Source organism: Ictidomys tridecemlineatus, chromosome 10 (assembly GCF_052094955.1).
Source record: "Ictidomys tridecemlineatus isolate mIctTri1 chromosome 10, mIctTri1.hap1, whole genome shotgun sequence".
NCBI classification, from domain to species: Eukaryota; Metazoa; Chordata; class Mammalia; order Rodentia; family Sciuridae; genus Ictidomys; species Ictidomys tridecemlineatus.
The window spans coordinates 35,345,761-35,364,128 of record NC_135486.1 but is presented as its reverse complement, the minus strand read 5'-3'; the positions used below and the strand labels follow the sequence as shown (position 1 = coordinate 35,364,128).

The following is an 18,368-nucleotide window of genomic DNA, read 5'->3' as shown; positions in this document are numbered from 1 at the left end:
ACTTCAGAGGCAGTAAGAGGCCGAGGGAGTGATGCCTGGAAGAAATACAAGTCTCCAGGGTACCCAGAGACGTGAAGGAGGTTGGCACCGGGTTGGGGTTTCTCCTCATGTGTGCAAAGGTTGCTCAAGAATACATTTTAATATTAAGGCAAGTGGTGACCAAATAGAATGGAAGATTTGGGAACAGGAGGTGGCTGACCTGTGGGCTTCACACCTATTTGTCCTTTGGAGTTCCCTCCCTGGGGTGGGAAGAAGGAGGTCAGACCCAGATGCAAATCCCCATTATGGAAGTTGAGATGTGGTGGGAGTGAAAGAGGCGGCGTGAGTTCAAGGAGGTATGACTCTCTAAAGTGGGGAGGAGTAGACAGGGGTTAGGGTGCATTGACATTCAATCTGTGTCCTGGAGGCCTGAGTGATGAGCACATGTGGAACTGTGGAGTCCAGGGTCACCTAGGTGTGACCCCCAATTACATACTTCTTAGGTCTACACAGTAAATAAAAACATTAAGCTATATAATGGGATTGTTTGGGATAATCATTTGTTGGGATCTTAAATGACCACAAAGATGAAGTAGTTCTGATATAAGAATATTTAATTTCTTGAATATTGGTGTCAAAGACATAGTAGGATTGCTAAACTGAAGTGATTCACATTGAACTGACAGGCAGCAAGCCAGTCAGCCATCTTTTTTTCTATTTATTTTGGGAAAATTACAGCGGTGTCTCCAGAACAGATTGTCTTGCTTTGTGTCTCTGTAACTCTAGTAGTTCCGTCTCCAGAGACAGCTTATACATTTCCAGGGCCACTTTCACATCCTCTGGGCTTGGGAGACGCTGCATGAGTTTTCTGCCAGAAAGTACTTGCTCGCAGCCTTCAGGGACCTCCTGAAAGAGACAGAGATGGTGGGCGTGGTAAAGAATCATCTCACCAAACCATGAGGAGGTACATCCTGATGCTCAGAACCAAGACAATCCCTGACTGGTGGTAGAGCAGGGAAAACCAGAAATCGTGTTGGGGCCCACCAAAGTCTTCCCAGAAAACACAGGTACATTCTGAGATTGCTGCCCAGATAAAAGGGGCAGAGGCTATTTCTGCTGACCATCCAGAAGGAGAACAATAGTATATTGTGTGGTCTCTAGAAAGTCCATAGGGTGGAGTCAGTACTCTTGGGTCCATGAGCCCTGCTCTCTATGGGGTTTAGTGTTTCCCATTCTCAAGGACTGGAAAACTTACCACTCCTAAAGGTGCTTCAAGGTAAAAACAAAGAGCTTTTTGAATGACTCAGAAAGGAATCCTGAAAAGCCAGATATTAGCATTACTGGCTGGGAGAGAGCTTGGTGGGGGCCACCATTTCTATAGTTCGACAGCACAGAATTTCCTTGAATTGTGCCACTTACCCACTCACACTCAGGCACCTCCGGGTGCCAGGTTCTGTTTTGTGAGCAGGTGATCCTTGGGCTACCCACCACTCGAAAGCCAGAGTCACACTGGATGGTGACACTTTCCATTTCAAGAAACTGATTCTTATCCACAGACAGCTTCCCATTTTCAATCTCTGGTTTCAAACAGAGAGCTATAATGGAAACACATTTTTAGGCAATCTGTAAATCTAAGAAAAAAAGATATGATAATAACAATGGTAGACAATAATAAGAATGAACTTTGTTTAGGTGCTAATTGTTCTTTTTTTCCATTTTTGTAACAATGATATTATTGTTATTAAGCATAGCCACCAATCAGATTCACGTTAAGTACCTTATGTGACTGTCTCATTTAGGTCTCACAATAACCCTATGAAATGAGTACTGTTGTATTTCCATTTTTATCTAGGAGAAAGTTGAGATACAGAGAGGGTAAGAAACTTGCCCTAGGTCATAGAGATTTTTTAATAAAGGGATGAAAGGTAAATAAATATATTTGACCCCAGGTTCTTAACTATCAAAGTAGCTCTCCCTCACAGCCTGTTTCAAATTTCCCCTCTTGCTTCTTATTCCATGTGCAATGGAGACAATGCTGGCCAATAAGTGATGCCTGCAAAAGTCAGACTTCATCGTGACTCCTCCTGACCCCCGATAACCTGTGAACCAGAAGTCCCTCTCTCACATACACACCTGCATCATAGCAGGTGGTATCCTGTGTATAACTCTGATGGAAATATCTATCGCTTTATGAAATTTGGAATTATTCCAGGAGAGCCTACATTCATGTTTGAACAAGTTTCCTTGAAGATTCTTCTCAGGACCACAGGTACACTCGTGCATAAAAAATGATGCTTCTGAAATCAGGAAATATATAAGAGAAACCAAGAGCAAGAGCCAACTTTGTTCGAGGTTCAACTTTGTGACTTGGAGAAAAAAGTGGAGGGGAGGCATATTTGTGTAGGTTCTTTGTGCTTTGTGCATGTTGTACCGTATGCATATATTATTTTAAATAAATCAAATCAAATCAAATGTTTTCATAGCTGCCTCTCATACGGAAGGACGTTCATCTTGATTGTCTCACGACAGCTCCACCAGAATTTGTCATGGGCTGAGGAGAGAGCTGAGTTACCTTTACACTGAGGGGCTTCCGGTGACCACCGAGAAGAACTGCAGGAGAGTTTTGCTGGTCCAACCAGTCGGTATCCTTTATCACATTCATATGCAATCTCATATTTGAAGAAATTGTATGAAATAACTCGTTTGTGACGTCCGTGGGCAATGCTAGGTGGAAAATTGCAACCTGATGATGAGACATGAAAGTGAGAGAGTGTGAATTTCTAGAATGTGCAAAACAGCACATCCCAGGGTTTGTGTAGTTCCTAGAAGGCTTCACTTTGTCCTTCCAACTTCCCCTCCTATAAGATCACTTGGCCAAACCAGTACACTTGTGCTGCCCTCCTGTGAGCCTCGGCCTGAGGAACTAGCAAGGTTAGAGCTGGGAGCCCTAAGGCTCCCTTTTGTTCAGTTGGTTCATGTATCTACCCAACTTCACCTTGTTTAGGAACCATTTTTAGCATGAAGACTGGATTCAGCCCTAAATCATATCCTACCAGGGGCATGGTTAATCTGTTTCAGGATAAAGGTAAAGGTGCTCATCCATGAGAAACTGTAAAGATGTTAAATCAATCCGCAATGCCTGAGTCCTGGTTGCCCAATCAAAGCTGACCATGCACCTCCACCAAGAAGATACTGGCTTTTAAAGGAGAGCTCATAAGAGGAATAAAAATGGCAACCTGCACATTGGAATAGTAAAGAAGACAAGGTGCCGAGCACCTCTCTGAAAGGGACCACTGTCAGGAGCCACAGACACTGCATGAGAAAGCTAAGAAAACAGAGGAATAGGAATGTCAGGTGAAGCACTTTGTAAGATTCCCTCTTAGAGTTGAAACCAAGTAACGATTGTTTCCGAAGTATAAATTTAGTAGAAACAAAAATTTAAAAACATTTTCCAGCACATTAATATTTAGAAAAAGCTTTCCTGGACTTTCTCATAGATACCTCAACCTTAAAGATCACTATTTTTATAGGTGTCTTTTTCCTAGGTTAATTGATTCATCTAGCCGTTGGTCCCAAGTATGTCATCAAATTTCCAAATCTCTACCTGTGCTCATATCTTCTCTCCTACCTAGATGCTGTTCTTCTTTCTTTCTCTGCCCCTCAAGGCCCATTTGTTCTATGAAGGGTTCTCTAACTTCTCCAGTAAACAGTCATTATTTATTTCTCCGAGCTTCTACAACAGTTATTAGGAAGAGATTACATATTGTATCCAACTACTTATTACATCTCATATCCAACTACAGGGAGAACAGGGAATATGTGTCCAGTCTCTGTATATCTTTGTTCTTGACATTGAAGGTCCAAAATAAGTGTGCACCTATGTACCAGTCTCAGGTTCACAAATGGAATTTCCTAAACATCAAATGAAACACATTTAATAGAAAAAGCCTTTTTTTCTGAATTAATACAAAAAATATTTCTGTAATTCATCCACATAAGTCTGTTCAGCACTCAACAAGCCATACCATTGTCATAATGTAAGAAAATAAGAAATGACCACATGAATAGTAAAACCACAATATGGGTCCAAAGACAAAGGTGGCCAGCAAGAAAAGTGGAAGGAAGGAAGGAAGGAAGGAAGGAAGGAAGGAAGGAAGGAAGGAAGGAAGGAAGGAAGGAAGGAAGAAAGGAAGGAAGAAAGGAAGGAGAAATAATGCACAAAGGGAGAAAAGGATAAGATAACATTTCCTAGTCGAGTATGGAAGTATATTCTGAGGTTTAGATAAAACTGCTTAAATGGGTGAGATATGGCAGGTATTCATGCCAAGGTAGTAGTCTGAGCAAAGGCTTAGAGACCACAGAAAGTTGGTATTGGTGCAAGAAAAGGAAGCAAGCTCAGAAACCAAATGGACCCTAATTTGGGGATAACTTACACTAATTTGGGTTAAGGGCTATGGACCAGGATAAGGTGGCATATTGAGGGAGTGGAAGGGTGAAGGATAAATGCAGAGAAACCTCAAGCATCATGCCACTCTGTGACCTGTTGGATGTATTCTTCCTTCCCTGACTTAGTAAGGAAGAGGAGTGCTGGAAGGTCAAGGGGTTGTGGCTCAGGGAAGACCATGAGGGTTAGACTGGATAAGGGCTTTGGAAGAATAGCAGATTCGGCTGTCTGAATTCCCAAGACAGCAGAATCATCCAGAGTAAAGGAATTATTTTACCTAACCTTAATTTTCCCTTAAAACAAAATTTATTTGGGTGTAAAAATCTTTCAATGTAAAATACTCTTATGCCATCCTTAGGAAAATAGCTCTGAAGTCACTCTGCGATATTAGAAAAGTTCAAAGTCTGGACAACATAGAATCGTGGCGTTCTGGGGCCCTAAAAATCCTGACAAATTGTCTCTATGACAAAGAGACACAAAAAGACTCCAAAGGCTTGGCATTTAATTCTTTCATCATCAGAATTGGAGAATACCCTCTATTACTTGAATATGAACGGTAGTCTCCATAGGAACCCACAAAGCTATTGATGCAATATTTTCTTCTCTGTTGGGTGAGTTTGAAATCCAATATAAAATGATCTACTTTAAATGCTGTGATAGATAGCATAAGGGATATGTATGTAAATATTTTTAATATGCTTAGTAATTTTTCTCTTAAAAATAAATATCAGAAAAATAAGAAATACTACTTTTTCTTACCATACTTCTGTTTATAAATAAAAACAATTACATGTATTTATAACCAGTTCTATCCTAGTGGGACCCGTAGGTCCTCACAAGCCCTTTCAGTATTTATCAGTTAGGGACAATTCTTCTCTAAATTATAACTCAATACCCCACACTTAAACAATATAATCAGTTTATGCAATGCCTTGTAATTTTACTCTAGTAAATGAACTCATTATTTATAATAACTTAAAATTTTACTTTCTCAATGATGAATATGTTCTGCACAATCCTTAATGCAAAAGAAGTAGAGCCTACAGAAAAATTAACTTCTATATTTATGAGTATTCATTTAAATATCATACGCTTACACAAAAAATTAATTTTTTTCTGCTAGATCATTTCCTCAAGGATTTGTAAGCTTTTCAAGTAATTATAGCCCATATTGAAAGGAATAAAACTATTTAAATGCATTTCTTGATAATGTACTTCATTGTCTTTATCCAAAATTGTACTGATTTAGAGCCATTTGGTTAATTCTTAATCAGAATTCTCTGGATATTGATTTAAACTATCTGCTCTTTCTCACAGTTCTGTACTCACCACACAGGACAGGTGGGCACCACAACAGAGACAGGACCCCAGGGAGCCATAGTGCTGAAAAAATTCTCTGGAATTTAGAGGGCATTATACAGAAACTCAGAGGCAGAGCACCGGGGCTCAGCGTTCTCAGATGCCCTGAATCAGACTAAAGTTGAAGCTCTAAACCACTAGCACACTGGCGCCTGAGTCAAGGAACTAAGTCCTGGCAAGGTCACAATAGTGAGTCACTGAAGAGGAGGGGCAGAATTGAGAAGACCAGGTACAAGACGGAACCCGATCCAAGCCATCCAATAAACCCGAGGGAGAATAATGTGAATTCCACTTGAGGGCTCTCTGGGATTCTGTAGCAATTTATACTCACACCCCCAAGATTTTCTCCCCCGGCAATATGAGCACTCATTGAGTTGTTATTTCCACATGTACCTCATTTCTCTCCAGGTAGTCGAGGCAGGGTGGGTGAGGCAGGTTCCTCAGGGAGGAGGCTGAGATGCTGAGGGAGACATGTTCTGCACCATTTCCTGTAGGTGTCAGCTCTTCAGTTGTGTGTGAATTCCCAGTAGGAAAATGGGATAGGAAAAGGTTCATAGCTAAGTGTGGCCCCTAAACATTTCACAGCCTAATTAGATTAGAGAATGCATACAAATTTAAAATTATGAAAAGGCAGAAGTTCAGTAAAAACAATTATTCTCTCAATAGGTATGTGTTTCCTGAAGTACTTATTGCACCAAATTAATCAGCCTAGTTGGAAGGTAAAGGGAAATTTCTGAGAGTCAGATAAAGCATGCATGGAAAAGTAAAGAGGTGGAGTATGGGGCATAATTAATGGAGAAAGTTTCATGACAATTTTAAGAAATTTTCAGTAGTGCTGGGTCAGAGGGAAGAACCTTCCATACTAGACTTATTCTTCTGGTAAAAGCATGAAGAGAGTTATAGAAGACATATTTGTTAACCCCAAGTCTTAGTTCATTAATAACAATTTGTGTTAAAGCTGGTCTGCTAAAGAGCTACCTGGGTCTTATGCCCAGATTATTTTAGTCGCCATGAAGCAGGAGAGGGAGTTATCAACCTGCACTTCATGTTTTGCTCTTTGAACATGCTATAGATATTGGTTACTTGGAAATACACAGATATTTATCCTGAGATGATAGTGAACACTAGAAAATGTCCGACAATGACCTTGACACCAAGTTGACCTGTCATGAGTGCAAAAGGGATGTAACAACCAAATGCTTAGCTCTCAGAAATAAAGAGGAACATTCCCCATAAGTAAATGACTGGACTCCTCAGGAATATTGGTGACCGTGCAAATAAATTTCAAACTGTCTAGAGAGAAAGAAAAGCAATTAAACACATCATGTGGTCCCTTCGTTTTATAAGGAAGAACTAAAATAAATAAGAGTATGTCAGAGAAAAAAAATGACATCTAAATAATTGTACAGAAAATCATTTTAAAAACATAGCTCTTGCTTATTAATCATGTTCTAAACTTACTAAATTATTGCACTTAATTTCTTAAAACATTATAGCATCGGAATTACTAGTCACATTTTACAGATGAGGAAACTAATTCAGAATGACTAAGTACACTTCCTAATATCTTTTTCATCAATGGCTAGGTCAGATTCTAAGTCTGGATCAAGTCCTAAATTCTTTCCAGTATGAAAAACTGGTTTTCACTGAATCAGACTACAAAGGTTTCTTTTATGTGACCCTAAGCCCGTCACTTACGAGAGTATATTCCTAGGAACACTCTGCTTCTAGTATGATGGGAAAGACTGTAGACTGTCTGCTCTATCAGGAAACCCAAACCACATAACATCTATCAGGAACCGTGTGGTTTAACCAGCAGTCCCAATAACTCAGGCCCTAGTATCCCCATAAATTAAAGAGGAGTTTGAGACTACAATGATCATTATGACATATTTACTTCAGAAATTCCTGCTCTGATACTTGAGTTAGAAACCTCCACAAAAAGAAATAATAATAATAATAATAATAATAATAATAATAATAATAGGGTTTTTTTTCTTAAAGTGCAGAAGGACAGGAATGGGGTTAAGATCTTGAGGGATGAAATGCTCTTCCAATAGCCCAACTCACCATAAAGGATCATATCAGGACTCATCTAAGTGAGCAAAAGATATCAATGGAAAAGGTGCTGCTATTTGCTCTAGTCTGCCATAAAGCAGCTCTTGAAATGACTTGAATTCAAGAAATTTATCTGAGAGGTAATCCCACAATGCACCATTAAAAGAAAAGGGGTGAAAAAATGGAAGAGCAGAAAAATGAATGCGGTTTGGTAAGTTGCCTTTGCAGGAACTTATTGCTCAGGTAACTTCAGGCAGAGAGTGTAGAACATGCGACAGAGATATCTTTCCTGCTGGGAATAAAAGCAGGCATTTTAATCTACTGAAATCCATTATGGCATCACATTCAAGGAGTCTGGTCAATCAGCTGATATCATGGCAGAGAGTGATTTGCCTTTGTAGAAGGAGGTATTAATCTGGATTTGGACTTACATCCTTGAGGCCAGGCTTCTTCCAGACATGCCATCTGTGGGCTTACTAAATGCCTGTTCCCTGTCATGGTAGAACACACAGCATTGCCTTTGATCAAGAAATTCACTCGATAAAAGCAAAAAGAAAGTCAATGGACAGGTGTTCAGGAGCTTCACTGTCTTACCTGCTATCCCATACCACAGAAGGAACTGACCTTAGAAGACAGTGGATGGCCTATTGAATGACCAGGCAACTGAGAAAAGATACCATGTGGACTGGAGTTTCAACCCATATAGACACTATATCTTCTAAAATAGCAGCTGGTAGTAGGAGATTCCTGAAGTGGCCCAACTAGTGAGAACAAGGGCAGATATCACATAAAGATGGAGATGGCTGTGGACCCCTGGGGACTAGTCCACAGTTTGTGGAGTTTTCCAACTCAGGTATCAGACCTGCTAGTGAGTCAGCCCATCTCTAGAAGATTCCAGTCCCCAGTTTTGATATCACTGCAGATGATGCTGAGTAGAGCAAAGTCATCACCCACCAGACGCTGCTCAAGTTTCATTTATGAATAAAGTAATAGTGTTACTATTTTAAGTTGTAGGTTTGGGATTTATTATACTGCAACAAATAACATGAAAGCATTCTCTCCATGACCTGAAAAATGTTTTTGAACAATAGATGCAGAAGAAGCATTTGATAAATCTCAACACACGTTCATGAGAAAAGAAAAATCCTTTGAAAATTATAAATGGAAGGGAACTTCTGCAATCTTATTAAGAGTTTCTACAAAGTACCTATGATTGACATCCTACATAAAGGTAAACGAGTAAAAGATTTCCTCATGAAATCAATAATAAGATAAGGGCTGCTGTGATCACCAATTCTATTTCATATGGAACTGTAGGTTCTATCCATGGGAATAGAGTACCAATTGATAGGGAGAGATAAATAAACAGACAGACAGACACATAGAAAGATAGAGAAATGAAGGGCAGAAATGGATTCTTGGTTGGCACCCATTTTCTTTCAGAGCTTGATATATGTTTTTCCAGGATCTTCTAGCTTTCAGGGTCTGTTTGAAAAATCTGCACATGACCTAATTGGTTTCCTCCTCTCTCATGGTTTTTAATATTCTCTCCTTATTCTGTATGTTAAGCATTTCATTATAATGTGCCTTGGTGTGGATCTGTTTTTGTATATTTGGTGTCCTGTAAGCCATTGAAATTTGGTTTTCCAATTCATTCTTGATGTTTGGAAATTTTCCTGATATTATTTCATTGAATAGATTGTTCATTCCTTTGGTTTGGAACTCTATGTCTTTCTCTATCCCAATAGCTCTTAAATTTGGTCTTTTTTATGCTATCCCATACTTCTGGAATGTTCTGCTCATGGTTTCTTACCATCTTCACTGTGTGGTCCACATTCTTTTCAAGATTATATACTTTGTCTTCATTGTCTAAGATCCTGTCTTCCAAGTGGTCTAATCTATTGGTGATGCTTTCAATTGAACTTTTAATTTGGTTTATTGTTTCTCTCATTTCAAGGATTTCTGAGGTTTCTTTTTAGAGCCTCTATCTCCCTATTGAAGCAATCTTTTGCTTTCTTTATTTGTTTATGTAACTCTTTGTTGAATGATCTTTTGCTGCCTGTGTTTGCTCTCTTATATCATCCTTTAATTCACAGATCATTTTAATTATGTACATCCTTTTCTATCACTTCTTCTGCTGTGTTGGCCATGGATTCTAATAATGTGGTATCTTGATTTGTTTGGGGCACTTTTCTCCCTTGTCTTTTCTGCCCTTCTAGCACTGTGGATCCAAGGTTACTATTTTTACCCTAGAGACTTATAGTGTCCCTGTAGATTTCCAATACCTCTCCTTTGAGGTATAGGACAATGTTAACAGATCCAAATATAAACAATATACAACCTTAAAAACAATTATTTGCAATTGATATGTTTACAGTTTGGTCACCATGTACAGAAATGGTGAATTTAATTATTATCTATAATATACTCAGTAGGTTTATAAAAGAGTTTTCAGTTTCTGATGGTGGATGAAGAACTGGGGGTGAGATGTGGGATGATATGCTGAGGAGGTAGGAGGTGAGGACATAGAGTTATTATATCCCTGGAAGTGTGGAAGAAAAAATCTAAAGAAAAAGGTTAATAGCAGGAGAATAGACAGGAAGTAATTTTGGGTAGACAAGTAAGTGGGAAGACAGTAGAGTACATAAAACAAACACACATATATCTTAAAAAAAATAAAAAATGTTATAATAGTAAAAATTTGAGGAAAAAAAAAAGAATATACAACACAACTGTCATAGACTATTCAGACGTCCCAGACCTCAAAATTCTAATTCACACAAAGTACTTGGTTCCACATGTGTTGGAAATGTGAGGGCGGGAGAAAAGGAAGAAGGCGGAAAAAAATCTCCAAGAAAGAAACAAGGATTGTTTTGGCTGGAGATCAGTATCTTTCCTGCTTCCCTTCTCATCCAGTAGGTGGGGTCCTCTGTTGTTAGCTGCTATCTCTGCCCTCAGGATGGTGAAGGTAACCAGGATGTCACTGTGCCAGGTTGGTGGCTGCTGGGGAGAAGAGGGAGTTAGAAACTGGGTACCTGGCCAGCCAGAGTTCCAAACTGGGAGTGGCCCCCACCAAAGATGGTGATGAAAGTGGCCCCAAATGTAGGTGGCTGCTTTCAGCCATGGGGTGTCCTGTCAGGTGGTGGGGAGCTGGGTGATGGCATTGGACGTGGACAATGTGTTCAGAGAGAGCTCTGTGGCATGCAGTGTGTGGTTTCGGCTGTCTTCAGAGCCTGTGTGAGGTTCCCAGGTGCAGGCATGCTACCGCACATAGGGGACTATCTCTGTTGCTGCAGAGTCCGAGATGGCAGCCACCAGGGGAGCCCCACATTGGTAGATGGGGGTCCACACGGGAGTGGTGGCCAGAGTTCCTGTACATGGGTAGCTGCTGGGTGTCCTGCATGGGAGCGGCAACTGGGATTTCTGCTCAGGTGGGTGGCCACAAGTTCTGCAGGTGCTAATGCCGATGGTCTCCCTTGGGCTCCTAGTAGTCCTTTGTGGGCCAGTAGTTGGGAGACTTAGTCTCACACCGAGGCCTGGAGCCCTGCATGGGCATGGTGGCCATGATTCCTGCACAGGAGCAGGAATATCACTTGCAGAGAAACAATATTCTCACTGCTTTCATCCCAGGACTTGAAGTGACACAGAATGCTGCCTTCCACTGGCCCGCCATCTTTGGCATTGTGGCATTTGTATAGCTAACCAAATTCATCAAGAATTGACAATGCAGAATCAAGTAACAAAACCCCAATATATGTCCTCAATTGACTTATGACAAAGTGACTCTACAGAGAAATGACAATGGAAGGCCAAATCAATTGCATATTTGTAAGGAAGAAATGAATCTTGGTCCTTTGCTTCATACCATAGTAATTCTAGGTGGACCATAGACGGAAATGCAAAATTAAAATTATGAAATAATCCTAAAAGAAAACATGAGTAAATGTATGTGTTATATTTAAGTAAGTATAGATTTCTTTAATAGAATCCCCCAGAAAATATTAATCAAAGGGGAAACACTTGGCATTTTGTACAACATTAAAACTGGGAATTCGTGTTTATAAAACACGCATTATAAAAGTCGTATTGAAGTTAAAAGACATGCCATAGGATTGTCAAAGGAATTTGCAATGCATATCTCACAAAGGAATTTAATCTAGACTGTATTAAAATTATGACAAATGAATTTGAGCGAGACAAATGCTGCACAAGAAAAATGTAGAAGATTTGAACTAGAAATTCACAGCAAAGGAATCTCTAAACAGTCAACGAATCTATGAAATATCATTCAACCTCACTTGTCATGGTGGAAGAACAAATTTAAAATACTGTTTGAGAACACTTTAATCCTTTCTAAGGAAGGAAAAGCATGAACAACAGTAAGTGTTGCATAGAATGCTCACTTTCTGCTTGTGCCATGACACACGACTGAATCAGTCAGAGTCACTCCAGGTGAATTGGGCTATCGAGGAAAAACCACACAGACACAGAAAATACCTTTTTGGAGTGCAGTGATGGCTCCTCTGCCCCAGCTCCCAAAAGGAAGGCAAGAGATGCAGGCAAGAGAGAGAGAGAGAGCACACCCCGAACCCTGTTTTTTTTTTTTTTTAACTGGGGAGAGCTGTTCAATAGAACATTCCATCCAAATAGGACAAAGGGTTGGTTTTGGAGGGTGGAGTCTTGCTTGGTGATATCTTGTGGTTAGCAGTTTGGCTGACATCTTGGAAAGTCACACCCATCTCAGGTGCTGTGTGGGGATCCTAGGCTGAGCTAGCAAAAAGGATACATATGTCGCACAGCCCAGTCAGAGCAGCAAGGTCAGTCCAGTCCCCTCTTGTGCTCACACACACAGCCCATGGATGGGTGGAGAAATGCATGTGTGAGTGCAGTTTCCTGGAACCATTTTGCAATGTGCTGAACACATACGTACACTGCACTCCTTATGACCCAACCAGTTCATCCTTTATGTATGTAAATATATATGTTCAACAAAAGACATGTACAAAAATTTTCATAGAAGCACTATTAATAATATCCAAAACAACCCCCCAAATAACCCAAATGTCTATCCCAATATTATAAGCAAGTAAATAGTGGCATATTCCAGATTGGAATGTTATATAAATAGAAATGGAATGAATGCCTTTGAGTACATGCAATATGGATAAGTCTCACAAATATAAGATTTAGAAAAAAGATATGAGTGAAAGGATGCATAATGTATGATTCCTTTTATATAAAGTGCAATAACATGTAAAACTGCTACAAGTGAGAATTCAAGTCTTGACAGGGGTGGAGTAGAGTGACCACAAGGGGGCACCAAGTACCAATGAAATTTCAATGAGGTTCTTTTTTTCTCTGGTTTTTAATTACAAAGGCGTGTTTACTTTGAAAATCCATTAAATTTTGGGACCTTTTCCCTGAAGGCACAGAGAGGCAGGTTCTGGACAGAAGAGATGTGCAGTAAAAGCAACAGGGGAAGGTGGTGGCTGGAACATTATGAATTTTCTAGCTTTCATCCTTTCTAAAGGACATAACGTTAATTCCAGGCAATGTAAGCAGCAGATTTGTGAACTGGGTGTGCAATATTTATGTGACATGCTAAGATGACAACACAGGCAAACTGATATTTGATGGATGATTATTTAACCAGCACAGTGAGTTAAGTAGACATTGGAGCCACAGCTGCAAGATAGTCAATAATTACCCATTTTCAATGATGATAATCAATTAAATTCTCCAAGCCCAGAAACATGGTGCTCAAGGAAGAGTAGAATTGCTGAATGAAGTTTCCATATATTGATTGAGAGGCAAAAATGACCCCTCTGCTTCCTCTTTCTTGGAAAATTTTGATTAGTATTCATCCACTTATTTTTTCTTGTTCTAATTGTTCAATCTCTAGAGACAGTTTATATATTTCCAGGGCTATTTTCATCTACTCTGGGTTTGGAGATTTTGCATGAATTTTATGTTTATGGCCACATGTTCACAGTCTTCTGAAAACTTCCTAAAGGTGACTGAAAGAAAGGAGTAGGGAGCCAGGCGCAGTGGCGCAAGCCTATAATCCCGGTGATTTGGTAGGCTGAGGCAGGATGGTCACAAGTTCAAAGCCAGCCTAAGCAAAAGTGGGGCATTAAGCAACTCAGTGAGACCCTGTCTCTAAATAAAATACAAAATAGGGCTGGGGATGTGGCTCAGCGGTCAAGTGCCCCAGAGTTCAATCACTGGTACCAAAAACAAAACAAACAAAACAAACAAAATCCCCATAAACCTAGAGGAGGGGGTACATTCTGAGAGGAATAACAGGCAAAAGTGAGATTGACCTGAGGACTGGTCTATGAAAAGGAATTGGGAGAGACTTTCCTCTAGCAAGTGTTCACAGTCAGGCCAAACATTATGTCTTGGAAAATGGCATCTCATTGTTTGAATAGTAAGATTTTCAGACCAAGGACTGTTTTCCTCTTTCACATCCTTCTCATTGTCCCCAGAGGTAAATGAATACAGCAAGTGATCACCAAAAAATTAATGACAACATCAAGAGTAATAAAAAAGTCAAAGAAGATTATATCCATCCTTCCCTGAATAAATGATAATATGTCAAAAAATAGGTGAATAGAACGGAATTTCATTATTCTCTGATTGCCCACATCTCAGAATCCAGATGTCTATGTCATGCCATCTAACTTGCCTTAGTCAAAACATTTGTTTTACTAATAAAAAGCATTATGTAAGTTTAATTGTTTCAGGAGTCTGAGACTAAAAGAAGCCATTTTGTTTACATTTTTTTTTTGACGTTTGAGTTTTGAATAGATTGCGTACTCAAAAATGAAGATTTTTTTTCAGAAGCACCACATTGTGCCAAACTCTTGGGAAATAAAAATTTAATTCGACTTCCTTAGCAAGAATTAAAGTACTAAATTCCCTTTTAGAGGCCCAGCAGATTATCCCCACCTGCCCTACATTCTGCATACCCACACAAGTACTGAGCATTCTTGATGGTCGGGTTGGCAGGTAATATATATTTATTCCAAGTCATGATTGCTTGAGGTTGAATTGTTTGTAGATTGCTAGAGAGGAAGCTCTTAAAGAGAATATCAAGAACATCTATGAAGCGCCTATTTGTGGGATTTGTGTAAATGTAAGACATTTACAGTTTGGTCACAATGTACAGAAATGGTAAACTCAATTATTATCTACAATCTATACAGTGGGTTTATAGCAAATTTCCCTAAACTCCAGGTCACATATATGCCCCATGGTGTACATGAAGGATATCTGTTAGGCATCTTTGAAAGTAGTTGTGCAAGGAACTCATTGTGCTGTGACCGACTAGTGACCGTCCGGCCTGTCACCCTACTACTCACTAAGAACAGAATCCAGCAGAGCAGCAACCAAGGTCATTTAGAAGCGAGTTGGGCCAGAGAACTTCCACAGCCCAGGGATGGCCAGGCTGCCACTTTCCCTTTCTTGTGGAGAGCAGAGCTTTGGTGGAGCCCCCTTGGAGCTCCTGGGGGAGTGTGTGATCTGACGTCTGTTCAACGTTTTTCTGTTAAAAGAACTCGGCTTAGTAGCACAATTCACAATAGCTCAACTATGGAGCCAACCTAGAGGCCTTTCAGTGGATGAATGGATTTAAAAAAATGTGACATATATACACAATGGAATTTTACTCAGCAATAAAAGAGAATGAAATCATGGAATTTGCAGGTAAATGGTTGGCGTTGGAGAAGATAATGCTAAGTGAAGTTAGCCAATCCCCAAAAAACAAATGCTGAATGTTTTCTCTGATATAAGGAGGCTGACTCATAGTTGGGTAGGGAGGGGGAGCATGGGAGGACTAGATGAATTCTAGATAAGGAAGAGGGGTAGGATGGAAAGGGAGGGGGCAAGGGATTAGCAAGTGTGGGAGACCCACTTTGCACGTGACTGGGTCACACTCCCAGGCTGGGTGCTGAGGCGCTCAGTCACAGAAATGTGGCAGAGCTTTCCCCACCCTTCTTGGGTTGAGAGTCGGGTGTCTTGTGCATGGGTGTGTCTTGCTACAGCCCCATGGGTGAAGCTGTGCTCACCTGTCCCTTTGTAATATAACCCCTTGCCCTGTTTAGGGTAGAATCTTTTATGGAAATATGTGTATATATACATAAATATATGTATATACACACACACATACACAATACGCTGTAATATACTATTCATCCCCTTCTCTTACTGCGCCCTTGGGTGTGACCTACCCAGATGTCTGTTTTTACCTTATAGGATTATAGTGCCCCGGTAGTGATCCAATACCTCTCCCTTGAGGTATAGAACAATGTTATCAGATCCCAATATAAACAGTGTACACCCTAGAAACAAATGTTTGCTAGTAAGACATTTACAGTTTGGTCACAATGTACAGAAATGGTAAACTCAATTATTATCTACAATCTATACAGTGGGTTTATAAAAGAGTTTACAATTTCTGATAGTAGACAAAGAACTGGGGGCGAGGAGTAGGATGATATGCTGAGGAGGCAGGAGGTGAGGATTTAGAGTTGTTATATCTTAGGTAGTGTGAAAGAGAAATCTAAAGAGGAAGATTAGTATCAGGAGAAGGGAGAGGGAGTAATTTTGGGTAGACAAGTAAGTGGGAAGACAGTAGAGTACATAAAACAAACACACATATATATTGAGAAAAATAAAAAATGTTAAAATAGTAGAAATTGGTGGGATAAAAGAAAAAAATATATATATATATACACACACACACATATACAACACAGCTGTATTATACTATTCCAACATCCCAGTCCTTAAAATCCTAATTCTTACAAAGTCCTTGGTTTCACATATGTTGCGGATGTGATGGTGGGAAAATAGGGAGAGGAGGAAAAAATATCTTGAAGGAAGAAACAGGATTGTTTTGGTTGGAGATCAGTATCTTTCCTGCTTCCCTTCTCATCCAATAGGTGGGGTTGTCTGTTGTTAGCTGGTATCTTTGAAGCCAGAATTAGACAGGCAGTCAGTGTAGATAGGTAAATCAAAGCAGGTCAGGTCAAGGAGGCCAATTTTGAGTGAGTCTGGGAAGTTGGAGACTGAGAGATTTTATCAAGAACCTGCCCCAACCTGTAGCCAAGGTAACCTGTCCCAAGAATCTCCCTGCCCTACAGGGAGCTATAAGGTTGTTACCGTGTCCATGTCTACTCCATCCTGCCCTTCCCCCTTCAGCCCACCTATTTCCCACCTTTTGGCCATCCCACTGAGCCTTCCTGGGCCTAGTCACCTTCTCACAAAGGAGAAAGATATGGGGAAAGGCAGGAGAACAAAGGAAGCCTAGGACATATAAAAAGGGCCGAACCCTCGCTTTGTGGGATACCAGGATACCAGCTATGGCCCCTTCTTCTTTCTTCATAGGGAGAAGTCTGTGTTACCCCTTTTTAAATAAACCCTGCTTCATTTGCTTGCCTCGGTGTGCTTCTCTAATGTTCAAACTTCAACATGTGGGGAAGCAGGGCTCATCACGGAAAACCAGCAATATCATCTTCAGCCTCAGGGTGGTGAAGTTAACCAGGGTGTCACTGTGCCAGGGTATGGAAGGAATGGGGGAATGGGAGAGTTAGAAACTGGGTACCTGGCCAGCCAGAACTCCAAACTGGGAGTTACTCCCATGGAAGATGGTGATGAAGGTGGCCCCAGATGGAGGTGGCTGCTTTCAGCGATGGGGTGTTGGGTCAGGTGGGGGGAGCTGGGTGATGGGATTGGACATGGACAATGTGTTCAGAGAGAGCTCTGTGGCATGCACTGTGTGGTTTCGGCTGTCTTCAGAGTGTCAGGTTCCCAGGTGCAGGCATGCTACCGTGCATAGGGGACTATCTCTGATGCTGCAGAGACCCAACATGGCTGCGACCGAGGGAGGCCCATGTTGGTAGATGGGGTCCACGTGGGAGTGGTGCCAGAATTCGTGTGTGTGTGTGTGTGAAGCTGCCGGATGTCCTGCGTGGGAGTAGTGTTGGTGATTTCTGCTCAGGTGGTTGGCTGAAAGTTCTGGGTGGGTGCTGATGGTCTCGCTGGGGCACCCAATAGTCCTGTGTGGGCAAGTAGTTGGGAGACCTACTCTGATGCTGAGACCTGGAGCCCTGGACAGGCATGGTGGCCATGTGGGAGCAGGAATTTTGCTCACAGAGAAACAGTGTTCTCATAAATTGAGTCCCAGGTCACAGAGCGACACAGAATGCTGCCCCACTCTGGACCGCCATCTTGGATCCCCTTCTCCCATGTTTTGTTTTAATAGTTTTATGGAGTTGGCTCATTTAGTTTTAAACTTATTTGGGGTTAATTTTTGATGCTTCTATTTCTTCTAACTTTTTTATTTTCACTATCATTTTACTGCTAGTTTAGGTTCTGTTAAGGCTCAGAACACAATATTACCAAGAATGGCCTTGGCATGCTGAATACTTCCAACTGAAGGAAAGAGGCTCAGAAGCAAAATCTTTCTGGCCCCCTGCATCCTGCATCCCACTTTCTAACTCCTCCACCCACCCTGGGAAGCCTG

At 40.7% G+C, this 18,368-nt stretch overlaps 1 protein-coding gene and 1 long non-coding RNA gene across 2 annotated transcripts in view; one reads left to right on the top strand and one right to left on the bottom strand.

The window, feature by feature from the left end:
* Positions 1-2,594, top strand: part of LOC144367202 (uncharacterized) — a 48,474-nt gene extending 45,880 nt beyond the window's left edge. The window contains exon 3 of the long non-coding RNA XR_013426506.1: positions 2,463-2,594. This is a non-coding gene — a long non-coding RNA (uncharacterized LOC144367202). The remainder of the gene's footprint in view (positions 1-2,462) is intronic.
* Positions 573-5,980, bottom strand: LOC120887542 (apolipoprotein R-like). The gene is made up of 4 exons (XM_040278141.2): positions 5,753-5,980; positions 2,552-2,722; positions 1,399-1,574; positions 573-885 (listed from the first exon to the last, which is right to left on the bottom strand). The coding sequence occupies exons 1-4, from the start codon at positions 5,835-5,837 to the stop codon at positions 712-714; spliced, it is 606 nt and encodes a 201-aa protein (XP_040134075.1). The 5' UTR covers positions 5,838-5,980; the 3' UTR covers positions 573-711.
* Between the last annotated feature and the right edge of the window lie 12,388 nt (positions 5,981-18,368).